The sequence below is a fragment of the Ruditapes philippinarum genome, unplaced genomic scaffold (assembly GCF_026571515.1).
Source record: "Ruditapes philippinarum isolate M1 unplaced genomic scaffold, ASM2657151v2 ctg123_1_1_1_1, whole genome shotgun sequence".
In the NCBI taxonomy this organism is placed as follows: domain Eukaryota; kingdom Metazoa; phylum Mollusca; class Bivalvia; order Venerida; family Veneridae; genus Ruditapes; species Ruditapes philippinarum.
Window position 1 is genome coordinate 425,840 of NW_026864861.1, and position 17,075 is coordinate 442,914.

General features: G+C 31.7%; 1 protein-coding gene across 1 annotated transcript in view; it reads right to left on the reverse strand.

Annotated features, from left to right (window-relative positions):
• LOC132727065 (neurogenic locus notch homolog protein 2-like) overlaps positions 1-17,075 on the reverse strand; it is a 53,267-nt gene that overhangs the window by 23,553 nt on the left and 12,639 nt on the right. The window contains exons 19-33 of the mRNA XM_060712475.1: positions 16,927-17,046; positions 16,150-16,266; positions 15,458-15,571; positions 14,803-14,919; positions 14,127-14,246; positions 13,481-13,606; positions 12,531-12,650; positions 11,817-11,933; positions 11,209-11,328; positions 10,670-10,786; positions 9,833-9,946; positions 9,171-9,278; positions 8,308-8,427; positions 6,612-6,728; positions 6,104-6,223 (exon numbers count right to left, since the gene is read on the reverse strand). Coding sequence (XP_060568458.1) covers positions 6,104-6,223; positions 6,612-6,728; positions 8,308-8,427; positions 9,171-9,278; positions 9,833-9,946; positions 10,670-10,786; positions 11,209-11,328; positions 11,817-11,933; positions 12,531-12,650; positions 13,481-13,606; positions 14,127-14,246; positions 14,803-14,919; positions 15,458-15,571; positions 16,150-16,266; positions 16,927-17,046 — 1,767 coding nt within the window. The remainder of the gene's footprint in view (positions 1-6,103; positions 6,224-6,611; positions 6,729-8,307; positions 8,428-9,170; positions 9,279-9,832; positions 9,947-10,669; positions 10,787-11,208; positions 11,329-11,816; positions 11,934-12,530; positions 12,651-13,480; positions 13,607-14,126; positions 14,247-14,802; positions 14,920-15,457; positions 15,572-16,149; positions 16,267-16,926; positions 17,047-17,075) is intronic.

A 17,075-nucleotide genomic window follows, 5' to 3' on the forward strand; every position in this document is an offset into this window, starting at 1 on the left:
GGAAAAGGTGTGAAAAAATCCAATGCACATTTCAATAATTCCTGACTTTCATAATTTTCAGTATTTGCCCATTGTAAATTTTAAAAACTTAAAAGAAAGGTATCGAAATCAAATTTGCATGTTCATATAGCTTGGCGAGGCAGAAAGAAAACATACTTCTTGCTATCATAGCTACATTTTAGAAAAAGTCCCCTTTAGATGATTGTTTTTCTCTCTTTTTTTCATACTTTGATTTTGGTTAAACTCATAATTATCTCAAAGAACTGTTGGAGGCATCAACTTGAATTTTACCTTGCCGAGACAGGAGTGCATTTGTGTTGTTAACAATTTAAAATTATAACATTTCTAATAGTTCTTCTAAGTTAAACACATTCCCTTTCTCGACATGCTGCTGTGGGTTAAGGTATGTCATTAAGAAAGGACTATGATATTTATACATTACATAATAAAGTCGGTTATTCTTCGAAAAAAAACAAAAACAAAAAAAACAAACAAACAACTTGTTGGACGTTATTAAATATACACATTATACGAATGTATACAGTTTTCTTTAAAGTTAACTAGGAAATTTTAGCTAGAGACTGTGTTTGTTTTTCTTCTCTTTTGAACGACAATGATTTAAAAAATCTTGACTTCAATAACAATAAAAGTCACTCTAGCGTTGCTAGTTAACCTAATTTATTTTTATGTTATGTTTTTCAAAAGCTTCCTTAGATCCAACTCATGATTCTTTTCTTAGTTTTTCATCTCAGTAACGTACTCAACATGTGTTGTTTTGTAGACATATTGCATGTATATATGTCTTCTGTGACATAAATACTTGATGTTTTTGTTGGATGGCAATGTTTTATTTTTAGCTGTTCTATAGTGTTAGCTTTTAAGTAGGCATGTGTGCTATTTTAGAAAAAAAATACTTCTGTAGTTCTTATCTCTGTTTTTAAAATTGAATATAATTGAAGCTCAAATTCAGTTTGTTTTTCCTATCTAATACATTTTTTGTTTTCTTAGTAAGACACAACACCTTTTGTTAAACACAAATTAAAGTAACGGTTGTAGAATAAAAAATGTTGTTTGTGTTATCTGTTTAAACATATTTATTCCAAACAATTATTGATAGCTCTGCCAACTTGTCACGGTCAAGACCGTGAAGGTAAAAGCCTTTGGTAGTGTGGTCTCTGCGGTAGAGGTATATTTAGAGTAGTCTGTTTAGAGAAGTTGGCTAGTTTCCACACAGCTTTACTTCTATAGTGATTCTATTCTATTTTACTTTGCTCATTTCAACCTCTTACTTATCACTATCTCTAAACATAGATTAAATAAATTCTCTGTAACATTTAAATACTGTTTATTCCGTGTTGGAAATTGCAAGTCTATTTTGGTTATAACAAAGTTACTATAACACAATAATAAATGTCAACAAATTGAGAAAATGTCTTTTTATCATTCAGGACCAGATTTAATATGATAATGTAAATAAGTACAAAGTTGAAGTAGAAATCACGAGAGTTCAAGTCAATTTGTGTCAAAACCGTTTTCTTAAATTCTTATTTTATACCCTATAAATTTTCCAACGGATAGAAAATTCCGTATTATGTTAGTGACAAATACGGAACCATATAATTATGGAAATGCCGGATATTTTTGACATTGATCTTAGGCTGTGTCTTACATAGCATTAGAAAACGGAAACCAAAATTATAAGAGGCGTCGCCGGTTTTGCATAAATTACGTATTCATCCGTCAGTCATAAATTTATTTTTTCTATTTTCTGAAATTTCTTATAGAAGTGTAGTTTAATGAAAATCATTTTTTGCTAAAAACGAAAAGGTATATAACAAAAGTAAAAATTATGTTGTAGTAGCTTTCTGAGGCTATGTATTTTACTACTTGCAACATTGGAAGATTGATATCTCACTCGACCTTCGGTCTCGCGAGATATCAATTTTCCATCACTGCTTTGTAGCAAAATACAAAGCCTTAAAAAGCTACTACTACATATTATTCCGTACATATATCTCCTTTATTTTAATGTATTATAATGCCTAACGCTTGTACCCTCTTTAATAGTCAACACGGAAAAATAGCATACCAGTCAACCGTGAACTAACTTCAACAAGTAAAATTAAATAATCTATTTCAAGATGTAAAATGTTAATAAAAATTTGTAATAAAGGTACACATCTAGAAAATAGCTAAGAAACTGTTTTATCTGAATAAAAAAATTCGTTATTTATCAAGAATAGTTTATTTACTTTAAGACGGCATGTATAAATGAATGTCCCGAATTCAAACTTCTATACATACATGTATGATTTCACATTAACAATTGGTGTTGATTCTCTTCACGTAAGAACGATCAAAATATGGTAAAAACATATGAATGCAATAATTCTAATTTTAAACATCATATGACTTCAACACCACTCTCGGCTGATGTCCTCCCTTGCGTTTGGTGATTGTATCACAAATTTGCTTATTTTGCATTAATCTAAAATCAAGTAAAACTAATGTTTATACAAAAGGCAAAGAGTAACAGCAAAATGCCAATAGTTATAAGTCAAAAAGATAAAAGTCATAAGTAAAAAGTGATAAATCATAAGTAAAAGTCATTAGGGCAAAACCTAACGAGAAAAATAAGTCAGCATTTTACTACAAAGATCAATTACTACTTTTTTGAAATAACAATCATATTATATTCCTTTTAAATACCATAATACATCCTATAAAGTATGGTTGCTATTTGTTGTGAATGAATAAGACGTTAGAATCTAATTACACATACTTGAAATTACACGTATAACTTATATGTCACGGTACGAATTTATTCAGTACATAATATGCAATCTCGGTGGGGACAGAGCTAGCCCTGTAAGGGGTTCCGGGTTCGAATCCCGGTATGGCTGCATATCTTTTCTCCCCCTGTGACATTTGGCATAGTAGAAAAGTGTCCCTGCCAGTCAGGCGGAGACCGAGGATCTATCCCTAGTGGGGCAGCCTTTTTTTGTAACCAGGGCTTGATAGAAGAGATACAACCAGAAGTCGATTCATATAGTGCAGTTAATCTCGTAATACGTATGCCAAAAACAAAAGAAGAAATACAGCATGTATTTAACGTACAAAGTCACAAAATTGCACATACATATATTGTGATGTAAAAACTTTACAAATTAGTATTTACAGGCTGCTGAGTTGGAAATCTTTAAAAGGACGATAAACTTGTACAATAAATGTGTTTAGATTTCTTTAGCTATATTAAGATAGAAAAATATGCACGTTTTCTATTATTATAATTTTTTTCTAAAGATACTCATTGCCTAATTAATGCTAAAAAAATCTAAGAGCAAATTACAATTATAACATTTTCAATGTTTTATATATTACAAACTAGCCGGTAAAAGCCGTCCATATTTCACAGAGTGAATCAATATACTTGTAGAAAGAATTTAGCAAATTGATACAAGCCCTTTGACTTGAATTTTTTAAGTTTAGAAGGAAATGATAAAAAATGTTCAAATTGGTGAGGTAGAGAAACAATACCATGCATATTTCTATCGTGTCGAGAATAGTCATGCATTTAACATGCATAGTTTATTACTAGAATGTTATTTTTTGCATCTAAACAAACAACACTTGCAAAACATGTTTAAATGAGATTACTCGGATATTTTTTTTAGACTTTCAATACATGTATATCTTTTAAAAAGCCTTTTTAATGTATATGTTCTGAGTCATAATAATGCCTACAACTCCAAATCCGTGCGGTAAATTTTGCTTAAATTTTGCATACAGGTGTCCTTTTTGTCAATTTTACAATGCCTTATAGTGCAAATTATAGTGTTTATAACTGAAATGATAATTTACAAATATGTTGTAATTTGCTCAATATTTACAAACCAATATCTTAAAATAACCATATAATGAAGTGAAATCGTAGACTATCGTCTTTTTGATTTTAAAACATCATTTTTTTAAACTTAACCTATAGTAACCTAGTATATATCAATAACACGAAAAAAATCAGTATTAGTCGTTTCAAAGCGTATTTATATTAAATCTAATCTCAAAATTAAATCTTTCAACTCGTAACACAGTTGTAGCGCTGAATCAGCGTCCAATGGCATCTGTAGATCTGCCTTAAGAAGGGGTGCTGATTCTATGAATTCCTCACATTGTCTTTTTGGGCGTGAAAACATGTTCTTTGCAAATATATACGTCTCTCAAGTTAACTGCATTGCCGAAGTCGTGAGTTTCATACAGACCTGATACAAAAAACAGTGTGTCAGGTTTACCACAAATAACAGAAAAAACTTTTTTGTTGCCTTATTTCATGTGCAATCCGATCAAACTCGGTTTGTATGAGGTCCATGAAGCAAAATTTTAAGTTCTCACATTGTATCGGATGCAGATCATTAGATACACACAAATATCGCTTAAGTCTTTGGGTCGCTATTTGAGTCCAAAACCTCTAACCATGTTTATACCCATTCACAGCACCATGGATATAAAATCCTTATGGTTTAAGTTTGTCTTAACCGTCCATATGTCATGGCGTAGTATACGCGTCGGCATAAGCGATGAGCTTTCCGCATCTCAATACCATCCGGTTCAAGCGCTCCCATTATTTCCATGACGTCGTCTCCCTTGACGTACATGTGGTTATTCAGCATTAACCTACACCATATTGTACGGTATTCTATGCGTTGTCCATTTGTTTGTATTTCTCTGTTTATAACATCAGACACAGTCTCAAAAGGAGTATATATTCCATTACGCCGTTTTAAATTTAAGAGTTTAAAAAGTCTATTCACTGTACTAAATGACGTTGTAATGCCATGCTGTACCGGAAAGTACTCTATTATCAGCAGAGTTTTGTTAGTTATAGAGATTGTGGGTAGGTATCTTGGCACGGTAGCTTTGGTAATGATGAACAGTATAATGATGAAGACACAGATCAACATCAAGGTTTTCATCCTCGTTACCTTTTGTCCAGTAGTTGTGTCTGAAATAAGGGTTTATCTTTTATCTAAATCGTTATACATTCATACTATATAAAATGGGTAAATCTCTTAGCTCCGATTTTTTAAGATTGATAAGTGCGAAAAAAAAATATTTAAATGCTAGTAGGATCTTTTGTTCTAACGTTTATTCTTAAGTGTTCTTTTCTCAATTGTTAAAATATACAACAAAATTAGACATATGCTAAATACAAATGGTGCTCGATTACAATTTTAAGTTAACTTTGTACTTTTGTGTATGAACATTGCACTTGCCGTTCTTTACTAATTCCGTGTTAGCTCAATAAAATGCTGAATTGCGATACATGTTTAATATTGTGCACCATGCCATTTTAAGACGTAAAACTTGTATTCCCTGTCTACTTGTAAAACAGTTATTTGTTTGTTACTCATGAACAGATTTACTGATGAGGACAAAAAATGTATAAGCACTAATACTAGTATGATGAACATATTAAAAACATAGAAGATTGTACAAAACACACAGCCACACTTGTGGAATTAAAGTCTGTGATATGTTACCACTATGGGATTATATCAAATAAGATTAAATTCCCTCCTTAACACATCCTCTCCTCCATGACAAATCTGAATGAAATTATTTAAAACGTTTAAAAACATACCTGAAACCAAAGTTGCTGCTTTCAGCTTCTAGAGCACATGTAAAATGGGTTAGCAAAAAGTCATAAGACGTAAGTCACAAATCAAAAGTCAAAAGTCGAAAGTCAAAAGTAAAATATCCGTAAGTCGAAACTCAAAAGTGACCCTCCCAATGCTTCCATACAAAACGGATTGATCTAAGTTGAAACAGGATTTCATACATGAGAGAAGATAATGACTAATAAACTAAATCATATAACAAACAGTTTAGACAAACAGTACAAATGATTACATTATTATCGATCTGATATGCAGAGTGACCGGCTCTTTACTGGTGGCAAGGCTATTTACTCTTGCTTTCGTCAAATAACCAATTATAAAATGTCTTGTGAAACGGATGGCATGACTAAGCATGCGGAATAAACATGTTTATTTTTAACCTAGCTGGCATGACAAGATAAGACAAGACTAGGTTAAAACATCTGTACCTTCATTACAGGTGAGGCCCCTCCATTGTGACGGACATGTACAATCATATCCGAGATCTCTATTCTTGCAAGTTCCGCCGTTAAGACATGGTGCCGATAATGTTGTACATTCATTTAAATCTGTAATTTATAACTCAAATTTGCCAATATAAAACTGTGATTCATGTTAAATACATATTATTTTTCGACCATTATTTAGATATAATTGTATTTTCTTCATATTTTGGTCAGAGAATTACTCGTTTGGATTATCAAATTCAGAGAAACAATTGTAACTGAATTTCATAAAAGAATGATTTATCTTATCAAATAATGCTAGTACCAACTACCTGCACAAACTAAGTGTCTTTACAAAAAGACTGAAATACATATCTCAATTATTAACTTAAGTTTTAGAACTCGGTTTAACAAGATAAAATGAAATACTTCAGCCGCATCTGCGACCGTCGCTTTCTTATCTAGCCATTAATTCTGTACCGAATAATATACAAATGAATATCTTGTATACCAATATCACAATATGGACCGGTCCAGTACTGGGTACAGTTGCACATGTATCCTCCGGGTAAATTCCAGCAGACTCCGCCATTCTTACAATGATCTTCTTCTTTACATTCATTGACGTCTGAAATAAATAGACTGGTATGAAAATAAATATTTCATGAGTGGCAGAAGCTACGAGTGAAATATGATTTTTTTTTTCATACAACAAGATGAAAATAAATCCTGTATTTATAAAAAAAAATCTTGAATTTTCTGTTTATTATATACATTTTTCTCTTTTTTACATTACGATTTGAAAAATTTTATTTCATTTTTCTTTTGCTTTTTTTTCTCATGACCATTTATTTAGTACATGTATTTATTAATTGCAAAATACATATTTTTTGAAAATGTCTTTGATATATTTTCAACCAAATGAATTTTGTGCATGATAATGCCATGAACTGTATATATGTAAATTGTTTAAACTGGGACAGGACACTCATAAGCTTTCATAGCTTTCTGTCCAATCCCAAATGTATTGTGTAAATATTGTTCATCAGAATGTAAATATATCGAATAAAATATGTTTAAACCAAATACTTTCCCTTAAGTTATTGGCTGAATTTAGAAGAAAGTAGTACAGCAAGACACCAGAGAATATACGGAAAACACGTTTCACTGCAGTGACTGTAGTGGAAAATAAATTTTAAAAGTAACCAATGACCTTTCAGCGTGTGAACAGTATTATTTTTAATACAATTAATTTCTGACCAAATCTTATCAATTTAGCCTCCTTTTCATTCCGCAGTCCGTAACTCCATATCAAATACATATTGTACTCTAAGCAGCAATATTATGACAAACTATCAAAATATAACACCTCGTCCAAGATAGGTTTGACATCTGTTTACTCGTTCATTTAAATATTTGAATAAGTATTGTATTGTACTCCAATGTATAATAACCTCATATCATGTCATAACGTCGCTTGTTTTATGTTATATAACTATTACGTAGTTGTAGTTCTTTATTTACACACGGAATTATGGCATTGCGCGTAAAATGTGAAAACAGGTTGATTTTCAGTAATTTCATGTGTTTAGTACAGTGATAAAAAGAATCTCACATCAATTGTCAATATATCATGCGGTTATTATACAGTGTTGAATACAATACAGTTTTCTATTTGACGAGTGTACAGCTGTCAAACGTATAACGGATGAGGCGCTAACCGAGTCAAAATATATATTTTGCAGTAGGTAGTGTTAGAGTCAAATAGAATCTGTATTGTATTCCACAATGTGCAATAACTTCTTTATTTAACAACATCAACTTTTTACATTTTGAAAAAAAAAATGCAGCTTCCAATGCAATATATTTAGATTTGATATGGATTTTTGAACTCTAAAAAGGAAATCAAGTTAAAACGGAGGCTAAGGAAGAGCTTTCGTTGCCCCTTTGTATTTAATTTTAGACATTATCGGACGCCTAATTAGAAACAACGACTTTCCTTGTTGAAAAGCTGTCTCACGTGAACATTTTCAAACTCCCTGGCTGGTTTTGAAGTCCACCAGTGGAAGGGGGCAAGTGATTTGGATTCAGCAACCAAACTCACTAAGTCATGGAGGTCATAGCTAAAAAGATAAGTAAATTATCACATAAAAAATCTAATAACCAGGATTTTCAAAACTGAAGATCCTTGTTAAAACAAAACGTACCATTCTGACAGAATTGTCCCTCGTAACCAAAGAAACAAAAACATCTGTAAGACCCAGGAGTCTCCTGACACCTGCCGTTACCATTGCATGGATTTTTCAACAATGAACACTCTGATATATCTATAATTTGATAAGAAACTTTTATGATTATTTTATTAATAAATTGTTACAATAAACACATTTCAATTACATTTGGCAGCGCTGTAAAATTCAAGGTCAATTATCCACTAAATAGAAATATTTGAGCCACGTCACGACAAAACCAACATAGTTGGTTTGCGACCAGCATGGATCCAGACCAGCCTGCGCATCCGCGCAGTCTGATCAGGATCCATGCTGTTCGCTATCAGTTTCTCTACTTGCTATAGGGTTTGTAAGCGAACAGCATGGATCCTGATCAGACTGCGCGGATGCGCAGGCTGGTCTGGATCCATGCTGGTCGCAAACCCATTATGTTGGTTTTGTCGTGACAAGCTCATTTATACTTTAAGTAACAAACAAGTCAAATTTTTATAAATTTTCAAGATATAAGTGACATTATGCTTTTATCGCTGTCATGCGAAATTGAGTATATTTCACGAGATCGACTTTTATAATGGTGATTGTGCAATAATGGATAATGAAAATGAAAAGGGCAAGGTATAAAAACTACCTAAATTATAAAAAGATGGCTCACTCTTTTTAATTTGAATGTCACCAATACATTTCGAACAATATGTTATAAAAATATTTGGGTTCAGGCAGATAATTGAATAATTTTGCAAAGTTGAATATAAAATTGAACCCAATGTCACAATAATGACAATTATTACACAAAAAAATCATCATGAGATTGTTGTGGACCCGTCTGTAGTTTGCCTTACCAATATTGCAAGAAGGTCCGGTCCATCCAGGACAATCGCAGTGGTATGACCCTGGTGTATTAACACAAACACCGTTCACACACGGGTAATACTTGCATTCATCTTCATCTAAAATAAGAAATAAACCATTCATGATTGTTATGATTTTAGTTAATACGACTTTATATTAGTTCGGTATTGTTCGAAGCTATAATCTTATTGAAACACTTTCGAATCCGTTCCTGTAACCAAACAGTACTAAGCAATGAGGATGAAGTTTCTTGCTCACGGAAACAGCGTCTAGCCCCTCTTAGGATTTGAACCCACCCGGCCAGCAATCCTGACTACTAGTTCTATAGATTACTAGTCCGACGCGTTAACTACTCGGTCATGCTTTTAAATGACTTTAAATCAATTGCCTCTGTAGGCTCTAGTCGCGATTTCGTCGTAGGATTTTATATGTGAGAAAGCTATCAAGCAAGCTCATCGAACGTCCGTGGTCATGCTCAGGTACTGTTTGTGTCTGAAATAATGTAAAGAGGGCCACCTGGGATCTTCCTCCACCAGTAAAGCTGTGTTTTATATATATATAGTGAGACGAAAAACCCAACAAAACCAAAAGCAAAAAGCAAAAACGAAAAAAAAAACATTAAAAAGTAAAATTAACAGAAGTAAATACATACCTATATCACAATAGTCACCAATATATCCAACGTCACAATCACAGTAGAAAGTTCCTGGTAGATTTTGACATGTACCATTTTCAGAGCAAGGGTTCAAAGTGCATTCGTCAAAATCTGAAAATTGGGAGGAAACATTTTAGTTTCTCTTTTCATGGTCGTTTTCGTTTAACTAACTAATGTATATTAAAATCCAAGTTTATCAAACATAATACTTATAGACTTACATAGCAAAAAATAACAGTTTTAGTTTAAAATCATTCATTTTAGTTTGATTAAGTTAGAAGCTATACAAGATTATTGAAACACTCTCAAATCTGTTTATAGATCCAATTATATTAGGACTAAGCAACGAGTGTAGTTTCTTGCACACGGAAACGACGGCATATAACAGAAATAACAGTTTAAATCAAAGTGGCCTTCTATTCAACTGTTATAAATATTTGTTCATTTCAGAGAAGTAATATTTGAAACATGTACTAGGTAATATATACTCAAAACTGTTACTGCAAACAAAACATCGCAACAAACGCTAATAAATCAGATACATTTTAACCACGTTCTTTCGAACTTCAAAATATTATAAAGGAATTAGATAATAAATTGTAACTTTGTTTGGTTGGCTACACTGACATTATCAACTACACTTTGCGAGTTAATTCTTTCGATGTTGGTAGACCACGTCTGTCACCCTATGCGTTACTTTATTCGCTTGCGGTAATATGAGTATACTAGCTACCGCCAGCCTTTCTTTTCTTGAAATGTATTGATATGTATATGTAAGGAGTAAATATGTCAAAATATCAGAGGCATTGTTATTCAAATTAAATAAAGCAAAACCTTCTTCGCAACGATCTCCTTGAAAAAGCGCCGTGCAATCACACTTAGCATCCCCGTTTGAATCTATGTAACAGGTTCCTCCGTGAGCACACACGATGTCATTGCATGGATCCGTGCCTGAAAAGAAAATGTATACTTAAATATTAATTTTCCTTAAATAAAGTGAAAGAGGTTGTCAAGACCAAATGCCAAACAATGAAAGGTCTTGTATAACGCTTGTGCATATTACTTTTCTGGCAGGTTCATGAACATAAACTAGATCTTCCAAAAGAAATAAATTGACTACATGTAATTTATAAGCAAATCGCAATGATGCAAAAAATTATATTTTTCTTTGCTTAAAACCTTTGTGCAGAAATATGTTAACCGCCAAGATGTCTTTAAAGATGTGGAATATCAATTTCCTTCCTTATATTTTCATTAACTAGATATATGTTAAGAACAAATATATGCTCTGTAACGAATAAAGCTAAACTTGTTGTATGGATATTTTACACCGATCGTGAAAATGCAATTACATTAATAAAAGTCAAACTTACTATAGTCACAGTTCTTGCCTCCCCGCCCAGCTGGACACACGCATCTGTAATCACCCTCTTCATCATAGCACGTGCCTCCATTCCTGCATATACCCGGAGTTTCTACACACTCGTTCCTGTCTGCAACGTCGTAATGTAACATTTTGAAGAGTATGAATTTGTAGAAATTAACTTCGAATTTTATGTATAAGAAGAAATTTGTTGGAAAGTCATGCTTTATCATGTGATAAAAAATTTCATTTCCAAACAAAATACTATAAATTTACAAAGCCTTAGGAACAGAAAAAACTTGACATCAATATGGAAAATTTATTTATCCACAATGTAAATAGATATTTTTACTTAAAACAATCCAATTTTGGAGGGGAAAAATGAGATCTTTGATGATATAAGTGGGAAATTGATGCTCTTTGTGATATTTATGTTCAAATCAACCAAATGGAAAGAAAAGACAAATCATCTAATGGGACAGGAAAGACAAATCATACATTTAGAAAGAAAAGACATAGTTACAAAAGTTGAATACTAATTAGAAATTTTAAAAAAATCATAGATTTTGTTTTTTCTTCCCTTCTGTTGTAGCTCGACAAAATTTATATGTTTATTACCTATGGTGCACAGCAATCCTTTCCACCCGGAGGTACACATGCAAAGGAACGAGCCCACTTTGTTCGTGCAGGTAGCATTGTTTTGACATGGAAATGTAGTGTTGCATTCATCTACGTCTATAAACGGAAAATTATCAGTTAAGTTCTAGTACAAAAAAAACCATTTACGATTATACATATTTTTCATTCTCTCATTCGCGCATTTATATAACCGGCAACGAAAACTGTATAATTCCGTTAATCAAACACAAGAAAAATCAGAGAGTAACAAACCAGATTTTTTTTTATTAAATCGCTTGTTCCAGAAAAAAGATACATCTTATAGTATTGTTCTAAGTTTGCTTCTATCTTTCATATCGGGCTTAGTTATTATTATTATTATTATTATTATTATTATTATTATTATTATTTGAGTATTCTTTTGTAAATTATTTGATTTCAAATTTTATTATACTTTTTTACCAAGCGTAATTTATATTATCACATTATATTTTAAGACTTTGAGTTAAACTTTTTACCTCATTAAACTTTGTTAAGATAATTACTTACAATTCAACGTTATAGTGGCGATAATTACAAATTGCATGATCATGCTCAACAATTTGAGCATTGTGAAATTTATTGATAAAATGAATTGATTTATGTAAAACGTATGATTTCCCTCCCCATTGTGCGTGCAGTTTGTATGATGTACATAATTCTTTTCATTCGAACCTATTTGGCAGCGATCCCCTGTCCACCCAGAAGAACATTTGCATGTATATCCACCATCTGTGTCTGTACATGTTCCATTATGTAAACAAATAGACGGAGTATCTGCACATTCGTTTATATCTGAAAATAAATGATAGCATGCAATATTGATACTTGACTTGAATAACCTAGTGAAGCAATCAAAATGGAAAATAAAACTAAATTCTCCCAAGTATATGAATTATATTTTAATTAACAGGGGCTTCAAACATCAGGATTCAGCTTAAAATATTTCTAACGATTTAATTTAAAAGAATGCAAAAATGAAGGTGGGACCATAGGACCTGAATGCAGGATCCCTTGCATAAGAGTCAGACATAGAGCCAATTTGTTGGTTTACAATACTGTACTTTAAATTTTAAAGAAATGAAATATCTTCATATTTTCAGACTTGAAAGTTTGATTTAACTTGAAGGCACATAAAACTTTAGAAATGTATAAATATTTCCTTCTGTACAAAGGGCAAACTTTAGTTTTATAATATTTAGTTAATAGACTAAGAGTGAAATGTAAAAAATTTATTCTTCATAAAAGTAGAAAATATAAACAAATAGTACAAAATACTAAATCACTATGAATGTACTTATTGCAAAAAAAGCAACAGAAGTAAAGATGGCTCAGGTAACTGGCCATTGAGTAATCTTTTGAAAAATATAACTGGATATCAAAAATAAAAGCATTTAAAATTTGGCATAATGGGCCTTAACTTGAAGTTAAATTGTAACTGGATCAAACATCTTACACATGCATAACTAAGTGTATTGACTTTTTACCTGTTCGTTGTCTACCAATACAGAATTAGATGTTTGTGTCCCTTTTTACATCTATACACTTTCTGAATTCATGTTAATCAAACATGTCTAAACATTTAAATAACTTGTTAAAAGTAAACATTATATATTGCAGTATACCTGTCATGCAGTCCACTCCAGTCCAGCCTTTTGCACAATTACATTTATAAGATCCCCACTGGTTGATACATTCGCCGTTGTTAAAGCAAAGTTGGCCAAGATCAACATCTGAGCATTCGTTGTGATCTTATTAAATAAGAATAAATTATGTTTATATGTTATAAGTAGCATATAAAATGCCATCCGTAAGACTGAGTTAGTTACTAACGATCTCGCTTATAAATTAACAGATTGTGCTGGTGTACTATAAAGTGCTTCCATCACCCTTGACATTTCACATTTATCTGTGCAATGAACAGAAACATGTTCTAGTATGGGCTTTATAATATTACTTTTAATGATTATTCAATTTTATTTATTAATTGATAAGGCATAATTCAAGAAAACAGTACTTAATCATTCCGAGTAGGAAACAATAACGCAAAATACAAAACATTTGGACCAAACATATAGCTCGTTTGTCTAAAATGTAAAATTACAATTTATATTTCATAACAAATAAGAAATACTTTATCATGACAAGTAGGAAAAGCAACACAAAACTTTATTAAAAAGATTCTACTAATTATATAGCTTGTTTAAGAACTAAAGCAAGATACAATGTCTAGCGTATTTCATGACATTTAATAACTAGCATTTTACGTACCAATATCACATCTCTCTCCTTCCCATTCTAATTCACAGATACATTCGAATCCCCCCACTAGGTTCTCACATAACCCGTGACCATTACATATGGTTGAATCTTTTTCACACTCGTCGACATCTATAAGGGAAAACGAAAAGCGCGATATTAGATTAACGAACAAAAAGTGAAAGGACAGATCATTTTTAGTGGCTAAAACTCAAATGCTTGCTATCTTGTCATCTAGGGTTATGTGTTATATTGCCGTAACAATTTAAACAAAGCGCTTTAAGCCTATTTCACTGGTCAATCCTATCTAGAGCTATGTGTTATATTGCTGTAACAAAGCGCTTTGGTCAATCCGCAACTATTGGACGGCTCATCATTGTTTCCGGAAAAAAGTACACTTTTACGAAAATTCCTTCTTTCAAATATATAATGCAAAACTATGGATATAAGAAAATGACTTGTAGAGTTAAAAGCAAATGGCTTTAGTAATCATAGAAGTAACTTAGTACTTCATATAATTGTATTGGATAAAGGGTTAAGGTTGACAATACACATTTATAATCATATCAAATTTCAGCTACATATAGACATCATCTATTAGTAAGACCTGATCAAGAGTTTAATTTTTCCTGCATGATATATTTTGCAATTTCATCATTTCTCGGTCAAGGCCATTTGGTAAACTTACCAGTTTCACAAAATTTGCCAGTATATTCCGGTTTACAAAGACACTGAAAATCTGTGGTTGTATCAACACAAAGGCCATCATTTAAACATGGGTTAACTCCTTTGCATTCATTGTATCCTGCAAAAACACAAATTGCGTTAGGTACTAGTGCCAAGACAGTTATGAATCATTCTGACAAACGTTGAGACCTATGTTCATACACACGTGGTTTTATTCAGTAACTAATTTTAATCAGGTTGGTTTCAGTTTGGTTTTGATTGTCCGTATCACTAGAAACAGTTTGTCCATCAATAACTAACTCAGACTTCAGAATATGTTTGTCTGGTGCAACCCAGATATATTTGAGTTGTCCAAACAAAATTTAGATTCTTATTTTAGAAGTTACATACTGATATTTTTTTACTTTTAAAACGTGATTTTCTAATATTGTATTATCATTTGTTTTGACAGCTCTATCTCAAACTTCTGTCAAAGATTTTATTAACTATACAGCAAAGTTTTATCAAAATCGTTTATCTAAAACATTAATTTTCCAAAAATGTTTTAATTCATGTTTTGTTTGTTTTGTTTTTTTCAAAAAGTTTACGTTTTCGCTAAAGATTTACGACAAATATTTTCAAAGTTATTTTCAAAATCTTTTATCATGTTAACATACTGAGATCGCATGTTGGCCCAGTCCATCCAGACGGACAAGTACATTCAAAGCTTCCGACCGTGTTTCTACAGGTCCCACCATTCTCACATATGTCTCGACTACATTCATCATCATCTAAAACAGATAAGTGAATATTTTGACATCTCACACAACCGCAGCAACTTGTATTTATGTTATCTTTTATGTTCTCATCAAATGCATATTATATACCTGATGAAAGAATAAAATCTTGAATTTTGTAAACATAACATTATAAATAACATTATAACATTATAATTTTCGCCCTCGCACGCAATCCCATTTAAATGATCCAAACTCATTGATACACGTTCCGTTAAACGAGCTGGTCTAATGCTGTACATAAGGACATGCATTACAATGGTCTTACAGCAGTAAAGTCTACAATATTCAAAAGCAATACGAATATATGATTTTTTATAAAAGGAAAAATACTGGAGTTTTCAACAAATTCAATGAAAACAAACAAAAATGATAACTAAAAATACGGTTTTAGTCATTCCGTTCATGAGATATAATGAATCGTCAAAATGAGATATCTACTGCATAAAACATTTTCATTGACATATATAGAACAGCAGAACTATATTCTAAGTTTCGGTTTAATAATACTATCGTTTGAATATATAATCAAGCCGAAGCCAGTTGTTCATCGTTTTCTAACTATATCATACCTTCTGTGCAATTTTTGCCAATCCAGCCGTTCTTACATACGCAAGTGTATGAATAATCTGTGTCCAGACAGCGGGCATTATTTTGACATGGGCTTATTGTTATGCATTCATCTATACCTGTAATGTAGAAAAGTAAACGACTTTAAATGCTACTAATCGCAGTCGTATTACTCTTTGCAACAATATCTGTTACTAGGAAATTAATAGATAATATCAAACTTACAAGCAAAAGTAAAGGCATGAAATTAAACAATACTGTAGTTATTAGACAATGAAAGTCCAGCATATATATATTTTTGAAGACTGATACATATTTCTCAATCTGATTAAAATAGCTCTTAAATAACGCTACGATACATGTAAGAAATTGGTAGATCTGAACTTTAGTCAGATTGCATATTTCTTATTTTACATTCGCAATCAAGGCCATAGTGAATGGAAACATATTTAGTATAATCAAAGTTATTGAAGAATTGATAAGTATCATAGAATTACATAAAGATGTAGAGAATTAATACCAAACCCTTTCGATTACTGATATATCTTACTTTTATTTAGAGTCAAAATAAAAGATCATTAAATACTTGAAAAGGTAAAAATTAGAAAGTCCTTTTAAAAATCGGTAACTTAATATGATGCATTGAATTAGTTTGATAATATATCTATTTTTATGTTTTTAATTCAATCATGAATATTGGTGTATTACTTTGTATGCCTATTATCATAACATTGCAAAGAAGTTTCGTAAATTTACGTATATAAACTTATTATAAATACCTTCGTTGCACGTTGTCCCTTTTCGCCCTGGTACGCAATCACATTTAAATGATCCAAACTCGTTGATACACGTTCCGTTAAACTTGCAGATGTTAGGAACACGTCCACATTCATCCTCATCTGTGATTTACATAAGAATGATTAGTTGT